The sequence below is a fragment of the Oryzias latipes genome, chromosome 9 (assembly GCF_002234675.1).
Source record: "Oryzias latipes chromosome 9, ASM223467v1".
In the NCBI taxonomy this organism is placed as follows: domain Eukaryota; kingdom Metazoa; phylum Chordata; class Actinopteri; order Beloniformes; family Adrianichthyidae; genus Oryzias; species Oryzias latipes.
Window position 1 is genome coordinate 13,075,833 of NC_019867.2, and position 18,981 is coordinate 13,094,813.

The window sequence follows — 18,981 nt, forward strand, 5'->3', positions numbered from 1 at the left end:
GTACTTCTTAATAGTTGGTATTATTATTATTAATATTATTATTATTATTATTAGTAGTAGTAGTAATACTCTAAACAATATGATTAATATTTGTGTAATAATGAGTTGATCTAAGAATAAGTAAAATCAGTGATCTTCAACTAGAGTTTTTTACCTCTATTCATGTTCTTTCCAGTGAAAACTGGTGAGAGAAAAAAAACACACATAGCAAAATACTGCACAATATGTTTTAAAAACAACAATGTTTTCCCCTATAATATATAAAATAATCTTTAGCATTTAGCATTTTTAAGCACTAGAAAATATTCAAACAGTCCCTCTAAAAACCTCAAAGAATATAACCAGTCTATTTTAATAGCATTTATACGAAGATATGCAAGTTGTGTAAGTTTTTGACTTAAACAACCAAACCTTTGTAAAAGAAGCTGACCTGTATTTTCTTGTGAAACAGATGTAAATCCAACTAAAAACACAAAGGTTATTAGCCCTCTGTCTTTGGTTCACATATCTTTTTAAAAACAGGCACATTAAAGCATTTAAGAATAAAAGTTGAATAACTAATTACCTCAAGAGGCAAACATTTAAAGAATCATTTCACATTTTAAATCATTTGGTGTGAGTTGTTTTTTTTTTTTTATTAGAGTAAAACGAATACTGTCAATCATTGAAGAGTGCAGAAAAAAATAGTCAATGTCTGCAACAGAAATGTCCAAATTTCCATTAGCTGGCAGCAAAGCAGGAGGTGTAATTAAAGGAGGTAAACCAGATCGGCTGATAAGGGATGCCAGATGTCCATGTTTTGTTTCCACTGAACTTTAGTACGAGCATCGTTTATCTGCCTTTTTTACTCGACAAGTGACATTGGCCTGGACTTTTTTTTTTTTTTACGTGATCATACGAGCTGGATGTCCCCCCATGACCTCAGTTAAATGGGTGACTTTTGTTTTTGTGTGTGTGGGTGTGTATGTGGGTGTGTTTGGGGTGGTAGTTTTGTGTGTGTTCTCCTCCACTTGATGTCACAGGGAATCTTCGCTGCAGGGTTTGACAGCCAGTTGCTTTCATTTCAGAGTTAACAGTGCGTCCAAACCAAAGAGATGGCCCTGTTGATGGAGCACCAGTTCAGGCAGCTGTCAACTGACAGACAAGTGGAAACAAGACCGTTTCTGGATGCTGTGTCATACCTTCCACTGTTCTTTGGTAAGTGAAGTTTGTCTATTAATTGTGCTGTGGTAGTGATCCATTTTCAACATTGTACATTTCATACAGAAAGCTTTGGATGTCAGTGACTGTAGGAAAAAAAATAATAATAATACAACAGGACTTGTAATTGAATTCTCAGATTTTTTTTTAGCTCTGAACAGACACTGCTCACATAAAAAATAGGCACATGAAGATGTAATTGAATATATTTTCTTATTAAATACACAATAAAATACATTTTAATATCGTTTTGGTACAAAAACAGGTTGCCTTGATGGAGAAATATTACATTTGATTTAATAGCCCAAAAAAATACCTAAACTGCAACAATTAAATAAAAACAATGCCATACAACGCAGTTCCTTCCAAAATATAAACTTTTTTAGATCGTATTTCTCTCCATCACGTTGTCCACAATCCTTTAGCATGCATAATTTAATCCACTGGCCTGGATTTTAAGTTGTGAAAACTGATTAGTATGGTGTTGGATTCCCTTTGCCCATTCACCAGTGGCATGGTGCTCCAGGGCATCTTTGTGCAACTTCATTCTGTATTAATATGCCAAAGTCCATCTATTGACTCTGCCATGTGAAACCCTTGGGTCAGCTAAGTCTTAAGCTACTAATAAATGCTTATCTCCTTGTCGCCTTTGTATTCTTGACCCAGAAATTTGTAATGCAACTTTTCTGTAAGCCATCAAGCTTGTAGGCTCTTAATGAGCTGTCACAGGTATTGTTTTCATACAAACATGTGAGACTGTGCAAAAATGACTTGACTAATTCGATGCCATGTGTTCTTGTCAAAGATTTTTTTGGTTCAGCGTGATTAACTGACCGGTTTTGTTTCAAGAGCTTTTTGTCCCACGAAGAGACAGAGAGAATCATATAGACTAAGGTCGACCTGAAACACGATAGGTTACCATCATTGTTGTAGCAATGCATCATATGAGTACAAAAGAGGGGACCTGGTCATGAGTAGTTTCCATTAACAGTTCAGGGACTCAAAGCTGTTGTGTGTGTCAGCAGGTTTTTCCAGCTGCAGTGACTAATTGGGACAGGGGATGTGCCTTTGTGAACAGTGGTCTCATCAGCTCCTCTTGTCTTTTAGACCAACAGCCATCCCACTCCCAATACTGTGACACTCTTTATTTGGAAACTTGGATTTATACAAGTTTGTTTTTCATTACCTTGGGTTAAATGGTCCTCTGTCAAAAATGTCAAAACTTCACCTAAGTTCACTTTGCCTTTCATACTTTATAATTCTTTAGGGACCTCAACACATTGAAACATTTTGAAAAGTTCATGAAATAAATAATATGTTTAAATGCAGGTTTATTTCAAAGCCTCTTTTCTTTTAAAATCATTCTCCTTCTGTGAACTTTGTCCAACAGACTGCCTCGGCTCTACCATTTTTGCACCAATCAAAGTTGACTTAATTGGCAACATCGCTGTGAGTAGTGTTTAGGTTGTCCTCTGATCTGAATGAACTTAATGAGTTTATAATGTACATTTAATGTTGCATGTTTTGTGTGACAGAAAATTAAGGCAGTTTATGATACCAACCCAGGAAGATACAAGACACTACAGCAGCTTTTGGAGGCTGAGAAAGAAATGTATGGAAGTGAATGGCCCAGGGTTGGAGCTACCCTGGCACTCATGTGGCTGAAAAGGTTTGAGACGCGTCTGAGTTTATTTCAAACCCATATTTTCTACATTATCTATATTTTACTGTTAAATCTCTAATGACTGAGAATGTGCTATCTTCAACAGATCTCTTAAATTCATCCAGATCTTCCTTCAGAGTCTGGTGAACGGTGAAAAAGACCAAAGCAACCCTAACCTCCTGCGAGTCAATCTCACCAAAGGATATGATACAGCTCTTAAAAGATATCATGGCTGGCTTGTGCAGCAGCTCTTTAAGGTGACTTCAGAATAAAAGATTCATTTACTTTGGTCTCTTACTTTTTCTAATATTTTATTTTAAACTCAATTTAATTTCTTTTTCATTTTAGGCCGCACTTTATGCTGCTCCCTATAAGTCTGATTTCCTGAAGGCTCTCTCTAAAGGTCGGGATGTCAAGGAGGAAGAATGCCTGGAAAAAATCAGAAAATTCCTTGTCAATTTTTCTGCCAACATTGATGCAGTGTATGATATATATAGTCGGATGAATGCTGATCTTGACTACAAGGTGTGACAGCAGGGTTCTCTTTCTTCCACTCATGAACCGCTGTGTAAACAAGGTCCTTCATATTCCGTGGTATTTTACAATGAGGTCTCTTCATGTCACTTCAGTGTGATTTCTAATACCCATATTTCACATTGTGTTTGAGCACTTTCATCTGTGTTTATTAACAGTCTTATATTTTTAGACTCAAAGCAGTTACAGATTTTGTACCCCTTTTGCTTAAAATATTTTATTTTTTAACAGAGTTTGCCTGAATTAATTACCTTTATTTACTCAGTGTTAAAAGAACAATTTTGAACTCAAGGCACCTTAAGAAATAAGTACAAACAGTTGTCTCACTGAATAAAATCCTTTTGATACATGTTTTTAATGTATATGTAAAGAGAAATTACTTACTACAAATAGGGGAAATCTCACCTAAATGAAAGTTTAGTCTTGCAACAGGACAAAACATAACACAAGCATCAAAATAGTAATATTAAAGAGATCAAATCAATAATTTTTTTTATTTTATCAGCAGCCATTTGCTGTGTATTATCTCAGGTTTACAGCTTAGTGTTGCACTCTTTGTCTTTATCTCTAATATTTATTCCTTCAGAATAAAAGCTCAACAATCTCTTTCTAAAAATACATTTTGGAAAATATTCTGTTCTGACAATTGTTCCATTTTTGTTGTTGTAAAAACGAAGACCATCCACTCATTTAGCTTCTCTAAACCTTGATTCTAGCCATCTATTGAAATAGCCTGCAAAACGATCCCTGTTTGTAGCTTTGAGCTTTAATGGTTGTGCAATGACAAACATACACCTGTTGGGTTCATCCAATCTGCAATAAAATGTATTTAAAAGAAAATGTCTTAACTTTACTTATATGGCACTAAATTTATTTTTTTTTCTTCAAATTTTGAAATCTCCATTCCCTTTTTTAGTCAATCTTAGAAAATAGTTTCTGGCCAAATCCTTGTCTATTAAAAATACTTCTCTCTCTGTAGATAACTAGACTGTTTGGTACTCTTGGGTTTTCTCTGATCGCCATCTTGTGGTAGATTTAGTCCTCAACAATTCTAAGCTACTGATGAAATCAAGATTTTTTAAACTCTCCTCTCTTATCTCTTCTTATTTTTAGCTTAAAATGTTCAGCTAAAATGTTCAGAAATAATTGGTTTGGACCCAAATATTTGTTATTATCTTGGATTCACTTCCATATTATCCGTTGTGATTGAGCTCAACAACGGCTGTATTTCCTGTGGAGACTGAGGAAGTTTGGCATGTCGTCCAGGATCCTCAGCAACTTGTACAGCTGCTTGGTTTAGAGCACTGTGACCAATCGCACCACAGCATGGTACGACAACACCACTGCTGCAGACCGCAGTTGCCTGCAGAGAGTGGTTAAGACCACTGAGACTAGCACATCCCTGCTCTTTCTGCAGAGCATCTACCACAGCAGATGTCCACAGAAGGGCTGCATCCAACCACCCACAACACCAACACTACACTGCTGCCCTCGGGTCGGAGGTACAGAGGCGTGAGAATACAAAAGACTCAAAAACTCTTTTGTCCCTGCTGCAATCATACTCCTGAACAGCTGACTGAAGTCAATACGCAATCGCCCTGTCTCTATTTCTGATTTACTGCACCTTGCACAATCATGTTTCATATTGCTCACAGTGCACATAAAAAATGCAATGCAATTCTTGTTTACTGTTCACTTTTGGATTTCTGCTTTTAGTCTATTTAGCATTTTAACTTGTTGCATTCTCCTTTTTTAAACTCCATTTTTGTGTTTTTTTCCCCATTTACTGCATGTATTACTTGCATTTTTTGCATATTTGTGTAGACATTTCAGCACAGGCTAGACAACAACTAAGAATTTCCCTGGACTGAGAACTTGGCTTCCCTGTTGCATATGATGATAAACACTTTGAATCTTGAGCCATGCGAGATGCTGACATCTAGTGTCCTGAATGCTTGTGACTCCTGCTCTCTTGGGAAAATCTGGAGCAATCAGGCAAAGATTCAGGCGCCAACTTTGTCATGTTCTCGTCTCTGTTTTTCCAATTACTGGGTTTTGTTGTTGGTGACAGAGCAAACAAGACGTGGATCACTGATTTAGCAGATGGGAAGTTTATTAATTCCACAATTCTAATGATGACTTGGAAGAAGTCTGACGGTTGCGTTATGATTATCTTCAATAACATTGAAAGGAGTGAGCCAGCTTTCTAATGTATATATATATTATTTTAGACATTTCAGAAGAATTTAGTAATGTGTATTTAATGATTACCAGAAAAGCAGTACAGTTCTTCTATATTCACAGTAAGAAAGTATGAACTAAGTATACAAAGTCTGGCGTCCTGAAGAACAAATATGTTTGATAAGTTAATTGAAAATCTTAAACTGCACAATGAAAGTCCACTTTCCTCTAAAGACGGGAAAAGGCTGCAGCCTTACGGTACTCATGACCCGAATTAGGTTAAACCAGGTATTGATAGATTAATGGATAGAGACTGATGAAAACTAATTGTAAATAAGGAGCAGCTGTGGGAAATGAAACTGACACCAGGTGTGAACAAAATTTAAATGAAGCAAGTGGTCCTAGAAAAATTCAGAAAGCTTTCCATCAGAGTTTGTTGAACATGCTTTGTGGAACAGGCCCTGGGCCTTTGAAGGGCCAGCAATGAACTCAAGTAAATATAACAACTTCGCAGAAAGAAACTCAGGAATTTTAAAAAATAAATCCAGGAATAAACATGATGAAAAAAAAAACATAAACGTAACAGAATGAAAGAACAAACTAAGACAATTAGTTTGGGTTTGTGTGTGAACACACTGATTTTTGTTGCATTTCTACCACACCCTCCATTCTTTTTCAGGTGTTTAGCAAACATTCTTCAGATCTCGATAGGTGGAAAACTGCTTTTTTGCAACCACCCCCACCGCGCAGCGGTGTTTGTTGACTGGGGCCACTCTGTGGACTCGCCTTTATTATTTTAATTTAGCATGGTGAAGTGTCTCAGAGAAAATGAAAGTATTGGTCATCATACCGGCGAAAGTATTCTTTTTTTTTTCTTAAGCGTGTGAAACTATCGTTCCTCCTACCACGGTTTGTGAGTTTATTGCAGAAACCTGTTTTTCTTTTTCTAGGAAAGAGTTTTCATGGAAAGAGTCTGGCACACTCTATCGGCCATAAGTGGTACTGCAAGTCACACTTCCGTGTTGCCCCTGTCCTCCAGCCAAGGTGGTGCTTAGCTTGGAGTTGTCCCACCCAGAATTAGTTGAAGGCGTTCGTTGTTCTGATGTTGGGCTCATGAAACTTTCAGATTATTCACTTTCAGCTGGAGTTAAACTGAAGCCGAAAACCTAGTCTGGGAGCGCGTGAGCGGACGGCAGAGAGGATTCAAACTAAGAGGGAAGCCGGCAAGTTAAGACACGCATCAACTGTTAACTGCAAAGTAAGTATTCTGATTGCTTTTGTTTATAAACATTTTTTTTTGAAAATAAATAAAAAGTAAAGGCCTAGCAAAGGAAAGAATAAAATATAAAGTTAGTGAAGTTTTTGAGTTGCAACAACGTTTATACTATTTGATGGTTAAAAAATATTGTCTGTGTTAATTTTATTTGAGTCTATTGTATTTGTACTAACTACATAGCTTTTGGGATGTCTTTTTCCTCTCAACCCCTCCTCTTCTGGATTATGTCACATCAGCAGTTGCAGAGCAGGAGGAAGCTCATCATTAGAGGAATATTAGGATCATTCATTATCAATACTTCCCCTCACATTTACTGATCTGCCTTTCAAGAATCCGATGGTGGGCATTGAGTTCAGCGTTCCCTATATTTCATGAAATCAGTGTAATATATTGTATTTCTTTCTATTTAGTTTGTTATAACAGTTTATCAAGGGTGGCCTTTGTTATTTTTCTCCTCCCTTCTTTCACTGTCGGATGCCTGCTGATGTGTGAAGGCATGATAATCCCCAGTGCCAAACAGCACTGTGAGTCACTCCTCTTCCTTTCCTGAGACCCCCAGCTCCCCATAGTCCCTCCCGAACACAGCCTCATCAGTCCAGGCTGCCAGGTCACACACCCGAGGGCAGGAAAGACTGGTTTGAGAGGAAGTTTGCTTATCGTAAAGAAAAGTAGATGAAATAGATAATTATCAAGAGGATGTGAAGTAGCGGTTCAGTGTTTAGGTGACATTTTTGTGTTGAGAAAAATTTGTGATGATTTTGGCTTTCAAATTCAACTTTTATTGTTTGCTACTGTGTTATAGAGAAAAGCTGGGCTTCTGACCATTAAACGCTCAGGCTTGTCATTGGAGTGCATTAAAGAACCACTCCAATGATAATTGTGTTTTGGTGTTTTTAACATGTTATTGCAACATTTTTCTCATGATGACACATATAAAGAAAATCATGATTGTTAAATCATCCTCCTCTTTCATCAGTACTGTAAGATACACATGTCCATGTGTGTACGTTGTATTGTCAGAAATGTTATAAAGCAGTGTCTCCTGTTTTCACAGAGAGCTCGAATGTTCCAGCTTCACTCCCAAATTCCCCTGAAGAGGAGTTTGACCAACAATCTGTGATTAAAAGGATGAATGAGGTACAGAAATACAAAATGTCATTGTCAGATGCATAACTTTAAAATAAAATAAGTTAGCTTATAATAATGGGAAAGTGTTTTTCTCTTCTTTTAAATTTTCATTCTTTGATTCACTTAATGTGTAATATTTTTAGATAAAACACAAATCTTGTCATGTATACAATGACGCATGCTTCATTTTATTTTCTGTTACATGGCTTGTTGGTCAGAGTTGGCTTCTTTTTTCTAGATAAGCAAGATTTTTGTCTTTGACCCCCTAAAGGAAATGCATCTTATTTAGAAAAGTTTGCTTCACCCTTTCAGGGCCGTTCTGCTCTCCTCAGAAGGTGCCATCTTGCCTTTTCACGAGCAGACACTCTTGGCTCTGCTGGATCTGCTGCATCAGAGGACTGTAAAGAGGGAGATGCTGCTCAGGCAGAGGGAGAAGCTGCCTTCCCGCTCTCAGAGCTCTCACAGCTGTTTGAAAGTGAGGATGGCTCCCAGTCCGCTCAGGACACTAGCCAGGAATCCGCCTTGGAGCTGGTCCAGCCTGGCAACCCTGCAGACAGCAGACAGAACCTGAGGACAAAGTTTCAGGGTGCTTTCAGGAAGGGCATCTCCCACCCAATGGACCTGTTTGAGGCCACCATATATGAATCAAATGTTGTTCCAGCCCCTAAAAAAGCTCCAATGGACTCACTATTTGACTATGGCACCTATGGAAATTCTAGTAACCAGAAGAAACGTCGCAAAAAGCTCCCAAGAGGGTGAGAATAACCTCTCCTTTAGCTCATTTCCCTTATTTACAGTTAAAAGCTTGTCTCCTTTTTTTCCAAGGGTAAACTTTCTAGTTTGGGAAAAATAATGTCATAAAAACTTGAATTTTGTGAACAGACAGAGGAGTCACACACACATGCACACAGTGTTGGCTCAGCAGGCCTCCTTTCAACCTCCATTCATCCCACTCCCTGACCTGACAGAGAGCATGTTGTTGGTCCCTGCAGCCGTTTAGCTAATGTTTAGGTTGCTGTGTTTCCTGGCTGCTCTACCTGCCTCTCATACACAGGCGCTCATTGATCAAAGCAACAGTGGTGCTGATGTTGGTAGAAAAGACTGTGTCTCCTGCATCTGATTATTTCATCTTCTTTTGTCAAAGAACATTTATCATCTCAGTTCTGCTTTTTCATCTTTCCCTGAAGTGCAAATAAAAAAAAGACAAAACATCTGAAATGATTTTTTTTCCTGCATCCATGTAGCAAAACTGAAGCATCCTGTGACATCGTTCCAAACCCTGACCCACCTAAAGTAATGAAAATATTCAACCGCATTCTGCTATTTGACTGTGTGTCACGTGGAGACCCAGAGGACCTCGAGGGCCTGTTGGAGTACCTGCAAGTTCACGAGAAGAGGTTAACCGATGAGGAGTTTAGAGGTGAGTCTGTAAGATCCTCATTAAGAACAAAAAAAACACTTTAAGATCCAAGTAAATCTCATATGCTGCTTCTGTCCTAAACTTTGACCCTGTCTCCGTTTGGAAGTAGAAACGAATTTTTACCTTTAATCTTTTGTCAAATGTAAAAATGTGAAGGGATGTGAACTTTTGTCCTGCTCTAGAGAAGCTTCTTTTGTGTTGAAGAAGTCTCTTCGGGCTGATGGCAGAAAGGAGAGAAAAACCACAGCAAACTGGAGAAACTGTGAGGGACTTAACCCTGTAAAGCCCACTACATTAAAGAAATGGACAGAAAATTCTAATTTTTTGCAGTAAAGATGTTTTTTTTTAAACCATTTGATGAAAATCACAAAAAATGACATATGTATATACTGTACATACATAGTATTCATTATGATACGCAATATAGTAAGTATTTGCTATCAACAATGTTAGTTTAACATGTTAAAATATTGACGAGGGCGTTCAGGAAAAAACCCTTATTACTGTCTTCCCAATTTGATTTTTAACATGGTGTAACTGTATTATAAATAATTAATTATTAACAAATTATGAACTATTTCAATAAAATAAATCGTTTTTTAAAGGAATGAATAGATGAGTTGTTCTACTGTTTGCCAGGTGATCTTGGGCTGTCTTTTTTTTTTTTTTCATTTGGTATCCAGTGTCGTGGTATCTTAATGATTGTGTTTTCTTCCCTCAGAACATGTCCAATCTATTTCCAGTGTCTTTTGAAGATAATTGTTGACGTGTCTTCTTGATTGCAACATAACAATAGATCTCGTTGGAAACCTTTTGGGGCCAGAAAATTCTTAAGATCCTCCTCAAATTTCTGGTGTGGAAGTCGGAGAGTTTTGTCAAAGCTTGCTGTGTCATTCTCTAGCCCTCTGCCCCATATAGTAACGCTGACAGAACATAGCTGTACTGTGATGGCTTCCAAATATTGGTCATCCTGATAAAAGTAACCTGTTCTTTGTTAATGTTGTTCTGCATTAGGTATAATGCATTATAGGGAAGAAAACATGGAGCAAATTATATACAATGGAAAGTATATAAAAGGAAAGTTTGGATCATGCTAATGAGATAGGGGGTCTCAGAAATGTGTGTATGAAATACGATACGATGATTATATAGGGTTAATTGCTCCATACTTTCAGCTAAACTACTACCTTTTTGACATATAGTTTATGTTTGAGCTTTTGATATTACTCCCAAATATTTATTAGAAAAGTCTGTGTACTCTGTTTTTCCAATATTTTCAATTTTTTTCCTAGTTCATTTGCCACCCTTTGAATGATCGTAGAGCCAATGCGCCCCAGAGTGAGACAAAAATATCAATTAAAAGTTTTTCCTACAGGATAGATGAGCTGGTGTTGCTAAACAGTCAGCATGAGATCAGTGCAGGGTCCCCTCCTCCTCTTCCTCTCACAAATGACTGAACATCGAAGCAAATGTGACCAACAAGTGACTTTTTAGTTAAAGTGAGCAAAGAGAGTTCACTTGTAGCTTTAAGGAGTGTACGCAGGAAAAGAGCATGCACATTCAGCGTAACATAACATCTGGCAGCACAAAGCCGACTTATCCTCAGTTTGAAATATCACATAACTGGCAACAAGAATATAGAGAACTGTTTATTGACATATGAGACTAAAACATTCTGGGCTTGAAGAACACAAGAGGGTGACCTTGGCAACCACCAGCACCCATGATGTGTATAAGGAACCATTTGTAACCTCACAAGAAAAACAGTAACAGCAGCTGATCTTCATTTGTGGGCGGGACTTATGAACAGTCATTACTTTAAGCCATTCTGCTCTGCACCTTATGAAGAAGTTGATTGGTTTGTATCTCATCTGTGAAACAGAACCATCCACCGGTAAGACCTGCCTGCCTAAAGCCCTGCTGAACCTTTATGGAGGTCGGAACAACACCATCCCACTGCTGGTGGACATTGCAGAGAAGACTGGAAATCTCAGAGAGTTCATTAACACACCCTTCAGGGATGTCTACTACAGAGGTATTAAATAATCATGACAGAACACATAAAGGTTATTTGAGGTTTATTGAAATGTAAGTGCTTTTAGGACAGCTACCCTGTTATCTTCCAGTGAAGCTGGCAAATACTTATCTTTTATTGAGGGTTGCTGTCTGCTGGCCAGCCAGCCGAAGAAACTCCATCTGCGGAAAAAGGAATGCATTTACAAATGTATGTCTACTCCCTGTAAATGAGTAGATCCAGACTCCATTTGTTTGAAAGCTATGATTGATTCCGAGACAGGAGGAAATCCTTCTTCTATTTTGGATCTTAAAGAAACTATTCAGAAACTTTGCATTGAATATATAAAATATAAGGTGTATGTTTTTGTGTTTTAACTCCACAAATCTGTATATATAAAAAAAAATTGGAACCCAACCGTGCAGAACCTGCTGGTTCTGAACTGTGTATTTTCCAGTACAGAACAGTCTGGCCTCTAAATTTCCACACAGTTATTGCATCAATTTGCTGTCAGCTTAATCAATCTATGTGCTTCGGTTTGTTATTTACGGAACACAGATCTGGTTTAGGTTTTGCTCAACACAAAGCAGAAGTTTGACGTGCTGTAACTCTTGTGCATTGTGTTGTCAGGTCAGACGGCGCTCCACATCGCCATCGAGCGGCGCTGTAAGCATTATGTGGAACTGCTGATGGAGAAGGGGGCAGATGTCCACGCCCAGGCAAGGGGGCGCTTCTTCGAGCCAAAAGACGAGGGGGGTTACTTTTACTTTGGTAAAGAAAACACCAAAACAGTGTAAAATCAGCACAATGTTAAAGTCTTGAACTTTTATGCATTCCGTAATTATAATTATGAATTTCAGACAGCTGTCCCCGTGCTTTCTGCATTAATGATGCCGTGGTTTATGTATGAACTCACTCTCTGCCTTTAAGTTTCCACTCCCACAACACAATTTGACATCTGTATTTTCTGTAGTGAAAAACAGCAGCCAGGATTGAACTATTACAGCATGGAATTTGTTACTGCCACAGAGAAAGGAAGTGGCCTTAGCCACCACCTTTTTACTTTTTGGTGTGACTATGAAATTCAGGGTACTGAAAACTCCACCTTATAATTTAACTCTTTTAAGAATTTGACTCATCAGAAATGTCCTAGAACACATGAAAAGCAGCATGTTCAGCCCAGTGAAAGGTGTCTGTGTTCTGTAGTTTGGAAAAGTAAACATCCTCTACGGATGGGAAGAGCCTCTGTGACCTTAAAACAAATAGGGGGAGACATTTTCAGCTAATAGTTTAAGCCCAATACTTCCCTCTGGTGGCTGCTGTTGCCCCTGCTAAAATCATTTCATTCACAGAGCATTTTCATGTCATTTAAATGTTTTGATGATACTTGTAACATAGAATTCTTCAAATTGTTGTCTTCTTGAAAAAAAAAAACGCACATATTTGGCTCTATTTAGTTTTTGAATGCATTTGTGTGAAGACTTATCTTCTTTTAAATATTACGAGTCATATCTACATGAAGGAATTGATTTTTATTTTCACTTAGTACAGTTGTCATTTCTAAGTCCCCTGGTGTCCAAGCACAGTGAGTAATTTGCTGTGGAGCTTTGCGGTGAGGTAAACAGGGTTCTGGCAGGGCTGATGGCTAATGGGATTTCGGCTCAATCTAACTTTGCATGCACCTGTGCAAATCCATGAAGAGGAGCGTTACTATGGAAGGTGACAAAGTAATCTGTCACCCATGGCAACAGCTCTTTCCAGCAGCTGCTTTTGGCACTCTGGCCCCCTTGCACCCTTCCATTAAACAACTGCTAATTGTGCTGCTTTCATGGCAGACGTTTACGGCGGATCTTTGATCCATGGAGAGCGTGCTTTGTAAAAATCTACAGATGAACTCTCCTGTTGATTTTGTTTGTTTTTAATCCAAAGAACTTGCCGTGCTCTGTGATCTTAAATGCAAGCACCCCTGTCCCCCCCTATTTGCCCAGGTGAGCTGCCCCTTTCACTGGCTGCGTGCACTAATCAGCCCAACATAGTGAATTACCTGACAGAGAATCCACACAAGAAGGCCGACCTGCGGCGCCAGGATTCACGTGGAAATACAGCGCTGCACGCATTAGTGCACATTGCAGACAACACCAAGGACAACACTCGTTTTCTTACAAAGATGTACGACCTGCTGCTAATTAAGTGTACCAAGCTCTACCCTGAGTGCAACCTGGAGAAAATGGCCAACAACGATGGCCTGACCCCTCTTATGATGGCTGCCAAACTTGGCAAGATAGGGGTATGGGTGTCTACATTAGTACAAGCACATCTTTTTTATTAACATTTTATCCTAATTGAAAGTTAAAAAGGAAGATTCCTTCATTTTTTTCCTTTAGGTTTTCCAACACATCATAAGGCGTGAGATCAAAGATGAGGAAGTTCGTCATCTTTCACGTAAGTTTAAGGACTGGGCTTACGGTCCAGTGTACTCCTCCCTCTATGACCTGTCTTCATTGGAAACATGTGGGGAGGAACCGTCTGTCCTGGAAATCCTCGTCTACAACAGTCGCAATGAGGTAGCTAAAGTGCAGAATTAAAATCCCTATTAAAAAAAAAGAATGATTGAACCTTTGTTCTTTGTTTTTCAGAACTGCCATGAGATGCTGGCAGTGGAGCCAATCAATGAGCTGCTGAGAGCCAAATGGCAGAAGTTTGCAGCTGTCACTTTTTACATCAGTGTGGTATCCTACCTCATCACCATGATCATCTTCACCTTAGTGGCTTATTACCATCCAACTGAGGGAAAGGTGGGTGTAACAATTTATTGATGAAAGGTTTCCACCACAAAATATACAGTTAAGGGTTTTCTCATGTCAGCTATAATAATCATAAAATATGCAGACAAAGACAGTAATGTGGTTGGTTTCTTTGTGCATGAACGATGCGTCTAACTGTCTGCTAAATCACAAGATACGGGGAATCCACTGCAAGGAGACTGTCTGAAACCAACATATTCAATATTTTGTGGCCAAAGGATGGTAACTTTTAAATTTGAATCACTACACTTCACAGAAATACAAATTTTCTCATAATCTTGCACTTTAGACTGCAGAAAGACCTAACTAAAATGATAGCCCAAACTTTTTTAAAGTCAAGGGAAGGCCTCATTTTTTTAAATAACACTTAAACCCTTCATGTCTCAATTTATTTCCAGCTATGAAAAAAAGCACTTATGTTTTTGCTTTGAACTAGATGCTAAATTAAGGTCATTGTGGAGCTGAAGTGATTCATATTTGCTTCATCTGTCGTCAAGGGGTTAAAACATTGTTTATTAATATTTACATGAATATTGCTGTTCTGCATCTTATTTTTAGGCTTCTTTTTCAGGAAGTCGTCTTTATTTCTTGATCCTCATTGATCCCTAAAGTCTGTTCTCTTCCAGCCTCCTTTCCCGTACACTACATCTACTGACTACTTGAGAATGGTTGGAGAGATTTTCACGCTGGCATCGGGAATTTTCTTCTTCCTCACAAATGTAAGCCTTAATTTGTTCTTCACTGCCTCTTTTTTCCTCCCTAAATTAGTTCCATAACTACTGTGTCGTTGTTTTATGGGATACAACTGTTTCCCATTTTGTTCTTTCAGATTAAGGACCTCTTCCTGAAAAAACGCCCAGGGGTGAAATCATTAGTTATGGATGGATCCTTTCAACTTCTGTAGTGAGTTGCCATGATCTCCTTTCGCAGATCTTACTTTAAGCCTTAACAAATTTTATCCAGGGCAAATTTAGCTTCCTCCTAATTGAGTCCTCTAATTAGCTTCTGAGCCTTTTCACTGGCATGTTTTATAGGACAAAACTTTAATTAAAGCCACAATCCAAACATAAAGCATTGGAGCACTCTAGTGATCCATGGTAATTGGAATCATTAGGAGTGATGTCTACATTCAGTTCAAATTTCAAATGATACTTCCTCTTCCTGGATTCTTCAGAAGTAGAAATTTTTCATTGATCAAATTCTCCTCTGTTCTCTTTAGCTTCATCTACTCTATCCTGATAATCATCACAGCTGCTCTGTACCTGTCTGGCATTAAGGCATATGTCTCTGTGATGGTGTTTGCTCTGGTGCTGGGCTGGATGAACACTCTTTACTTCACCAGAGGCCTGAAGCTCACTGGCACCTACAGCATCATGATCCAAAAGGTTAAAAGATGAGCAATCAAAAAGTGTAGAGCAGAGCTTTAAAGCTTTTCCAAATGTTTCTTCTTCTGTGTTGTAGATTCTCCTCAAAGACATCTTCAGGTTTCTGTTGGTATATTTACTCTTCATGATTGGATATGCTTCCGGTGAGCAAAGTCCAGCCATCTTGCTTAACAACCTTTTAAATATTCTTGAAAATAACCATATATGTTTTCCCATCCCACAGCCCTGGTGTCCCTGCTGACAGTGTGCCCCACATCCGGGCCGGAGTGTGAAGGAGGCTGCCCCACCTACCCCAAATGCAGAGAGCCAGGCACATTCAGCACTTTCCTCTTAGATCTATTCAAGCTGACCATTGGGATGGGAGACCTGGAAATGATCAACAGTGCACAGTATCCAGAAGTCTTCCTCATCCTCCTAGTCACTTACATCATTCTCACCTTTGTGTTGCTGCTGAACATGTTGATCGCTTTGATGGGGGAGACTGTGGGACAGGTGTCCAAGGAAAGCAAAAAGATCTGGAAACTTCAGGTGATTAAGAGTTGATATCTTGTTCGTCAGTTAAAACAGAAATATTCCATGGAGCTCTGCCGTTCTATTGTACAACATCAAATTTGAAAGACATTTAGATTGAACCCAAGAAGAACCTCTAATTATAATGTTTGTTATACTTGAATACTATATTCAAAAATATGGAATACATATTTTATTTACATTTATCTTGGAAGTTTTTATAAGAATTTCTTTTGCATAATGTTTTCTTGCAGTGGGCAACAACCATCCTGGACATCGAGCACTCATTCCCAGTCTGTCTACGAAGGTCTTTCCGAGTTGGTGAGATGGTGACGGTTGGGAAGAATTTGGATGGCACACCGGATCGACGCTGGTGTTTCAGGTATTTGATAGCTTGCTAAATTTCAAAATACTTGTACCTTTTTTTAGAGCCTGGCTTAAAAACATTATAAGATTAAATGAAATGGTACTTAGACAATGCCATTTCAATTCATCAGATCCATAAATTGCTTTTATTTGAAAGCAATTTTTCAATTTTAGTTTTTCTGTTGATTTTTAATGTAAATTTTGTGAATGAAAGTTCCTCCTCTGTTCAGTTTAAATTGTAAGTTATGTGAAAACTTGTTCATGATAAAAAAAAAAGTTGGTCTCGAATTGGAAATTGCTGAAATAAATCAGCATTTGATTGCATTACATTTTGGAATGAAATAGAGCTGTGAGTTTCTAAATCAATATTGATTCTCTTCAGTTGTTAGGCAGTAATACTCAGCCCTACTATTCACCACGTGGTATAAAAAGGTTGAGTGATGTATGACAATGCAGAGTTGGTTAAATTCATGCAAATGCTTGATATTTACCCTTGACAAACCCAAATTGTTTTTATGTCATTCCAGTCTCATGTGCAGCAAAAGATAGATGCATCCTATGCTGCACAGCAGATGGTCCCTTTTTTAGTTTAGAATAATAGATAGCTCTATATATTAAAGTAAAAGTATGCAGTCTGAACAAGTAGATTTCAATAAACATCTCAGTTTGAATGACCTGCATAAACTATTAATGTTTCACTTTAGAGTGGATGAAGTAAACTGGTGTCACTGGAATCAGAATCTTGCAATAATCAATGAGGACCCAGGCAGAAGTGACACCAGTCAAACCAACGGGCTGCGGCAGAGTGTCAAAGGCTTAAGGAGAGGTGAGATTTTCTCAAATTTATTGACTTTGACTTGTCTTTGCTTGTGGACCACTGTTATATTGTTTTTTTCTTTTTAACCAAAACAATCTATTTTCACTCCTGCAGATCGCTGGACCACCGTGGTCCCGCGGGTGATGGAGTTAAGTAAGAGTCCTCAACCCCATGACCTGGTGGTGGAGATGGAGCCGTTGACGACACGAAATTGATAACCTGCACTGGATCAGTGCTCCTCTTGTTGCATAAACAGATGTCACACTGAAATGCAGAATAGTTAAGAAAGGGATTATATTCACCTGAAAGTAAAAACCAGTGTTGTGGTTCAGTGTGTCAGACATCAACTGGCCATCACTCAGGGATTTCAAGCATAACTATTCTACATTCCCAGGGTTCCTATGGTTTAATTATATGACAATAATAATAGCTGAAGTATAAGTAGAAAGTAACGTCTAAAGTGCTTGAGACTCAATTTTAGAAAAAAATTACCGAAATTTGTATTTAAAATACATTAATACGAAAGGCTCTCACCACAAGCAGTGCTGCTTTTTTAAACTAAAACAATGGTCTGTGCCAATTTCTGATGTTGGTAATATTCTATGAATACAAGCACCGTGTTTTTGAATACGATGGGCACGATGAGCAGGCTATACTTGTCAAACAAATATGCAAATTCAAAACAATAGCCTTGCTTGTTCCGGTTTGTCTTTGAATTTGCAGAGTTTTTGTTCCTTTGCAGCTGGGGTATTTGCATAATCAACTCTCAGTCCTTGCCATTATGCACTTTCCCCCATTTGCTGCAGTGTTTCCATCATAATTGGCTCTTTGCCCTATGCATCATTTTTATCCACAATAACTACATATGGAATTTGTGTGTTCTTGTGTCCCTTGTCATGTTTTTTTTATTTTACATATTCACTACTGCTGAAGGCCACAGGCCATTTTTTTCAAGATGTAACATTTCCTGAAAATCCATGCCTTTTTTTAAATATGTTTGTGAATTCTTGCACAAATAACTATTATTATGGAATTTTCTTATTAAATGTAAATACGTTTTTTTAAATGAGTTTTAAAATAAAACAAACCAAAAGTCCATTTGTGATTTTGTCAATCACAAGTTACAAATGACAAGTAAAATCAAAACATTCGGAGGGATTTATATAATAAATTTGTGAACAAAGTCTTTGCTTCAGCATTTCCAAAGTCCATTTACCTAAAGATATACAATTTGTTTTACATGTTAGTTGCACTGTACATTCCTGCTTTCTGTACTGCAATTCTATTTTTGACCAAATGATGGCAGGAGAGCCCCAAACTTCTCTTCTACTTTGCACATGGGCCTGTCTTTTGTATACACACAGGTGTCTACACCTGTATAAATCGGTATTGTTGTAGTCAATTTATTTCTTTGATTTTATTTTCACCTTAACCATAACCTTAAAATACATATTACCTTTATCCAATTAGTGTCTAAACCCTCCAATTCTGACTAGCCCATACCAGGAGCCTGAAATTTGGTTTCCTTTTCACAATTATGAGTCAAATGTCCCTTTAAAGATGCAAGTTCTCACAATATTGTCCATTATATCAGAATTTGTCCCAAGAAGTAATGAATACAAGTACAACACACACGCTCTCACACACACGGTCGTCTATCTGCAGTCTGTCTATCTAATTATG

General features: G+C 38.1%; 2 protein-coding genes across 2 annotated transcripts; both read left to right on the forward strand.

Annotated features, from left to right (window-relative positions):
- The first annotated feature begins 379 nt into the window (after positions 1–379).
- On the forward strand, positions 380–4,232 carry gltp (glycolipid transfer protein). Its single transcript, XM_004072397.4, has 5 exons — positions 380–1,197; positions 2,591–2,649; positions 2,736–2,869; positions 2,970–3,120; positions 3,212–4,232. The coding sequence occupies exons 1-5, from the start codon at positions 1,095–1,097 to the stop codon at positions 3,392–3,394; spliced, it is 630 nt and encodes a 209-aa protein (XP_004072445.1). The 5' UTR covers positions 380–1,094; the 3' UTR covers positions 3,395–4,232.
- A 1,763-nt stretch (positions 4,233–5,995) lies between these two features.
- trpv4 (transient receptor potential cation channel subfamily V member 4) lies at positions 5,996–18,396 on the forward strand. Its single transcript, XM_020705949.2, has 19 exons — positions 5,996–6,071; positions 6,529–6,622; positions 6,705–6,836; positions 7,909–7,991; positions 8,295–8,737; positions 9,227–9,402; positions 11,285–11,437; positions 12,047–12,187; positions 13,405–13,703; positions 13,801–13,980; positions 14,053–14,211; positions 14,847–14,939; positions 15,050–15,123; positions 15,440–15,605; positions 15,682–15,748; positions 15,829–16,133; positions 16,370–16,497; positions 17,186–17,307; positions 17,413–18,396. The coding sequence occupies exons 4-19, from the start codon at positions 7,983–7,985 to the stop codon at positions 17,511–17,513; spliced, it is 2,616 nt and encodes an 871-aa protein (XP_020561608.1). The 5' UTR covers positions 5,996–6,071; positions 6,529–6,622; positions 6,705–6,836; positions 7,909–7,982; the 3' UTR covers positions 17,514–18,396.
- Positions 18,397–18,981: the final 585 nt, after the last annotated feature.

Excerpts from the sequence above, each read along its gene's own strand:
- trpv4 (XM_020705949.2), top strand. Across the intron at positions 8,738-9,226 it reads CGCAAAAAGCTCCCAAGAGG|CAAAACTGAAGCATCCTGTG; the intron begins GTGAGAATAACC and ends GCATCCATGTAG. Across the intron at positions 17,308-17,412 it reads TGTCAAAGGCTTAAGGAGAG|ATCGCTGGACCACCGTGGTC; the intron begins GTGAGATTTTCT and ends TCACTCCTGCAG.
- gltp (XM_004072397.4), top strand. The coding sequence starts at position 1,095 with ATGGCCCTGTTGATGGAGCACCAGTTCAGGCAGCTGTCAACTGACAGA. Across the intron at positions 2,870-2,969 it reads GCACTCATGTGGCTGAAAAG|ATCTCTTAAATTCATCCAGA; the intron begins GTTTGAGACGCG and ends TATCTTCAACAG. Across the intron at positions 3,121-3,211 it reads TTGTGCAGCAGCTCTTTAAG|GCCGCACTTTATGCTGCTCC; the intron begins GTGACTTCAGAA and ends TTTTCATTTTAG.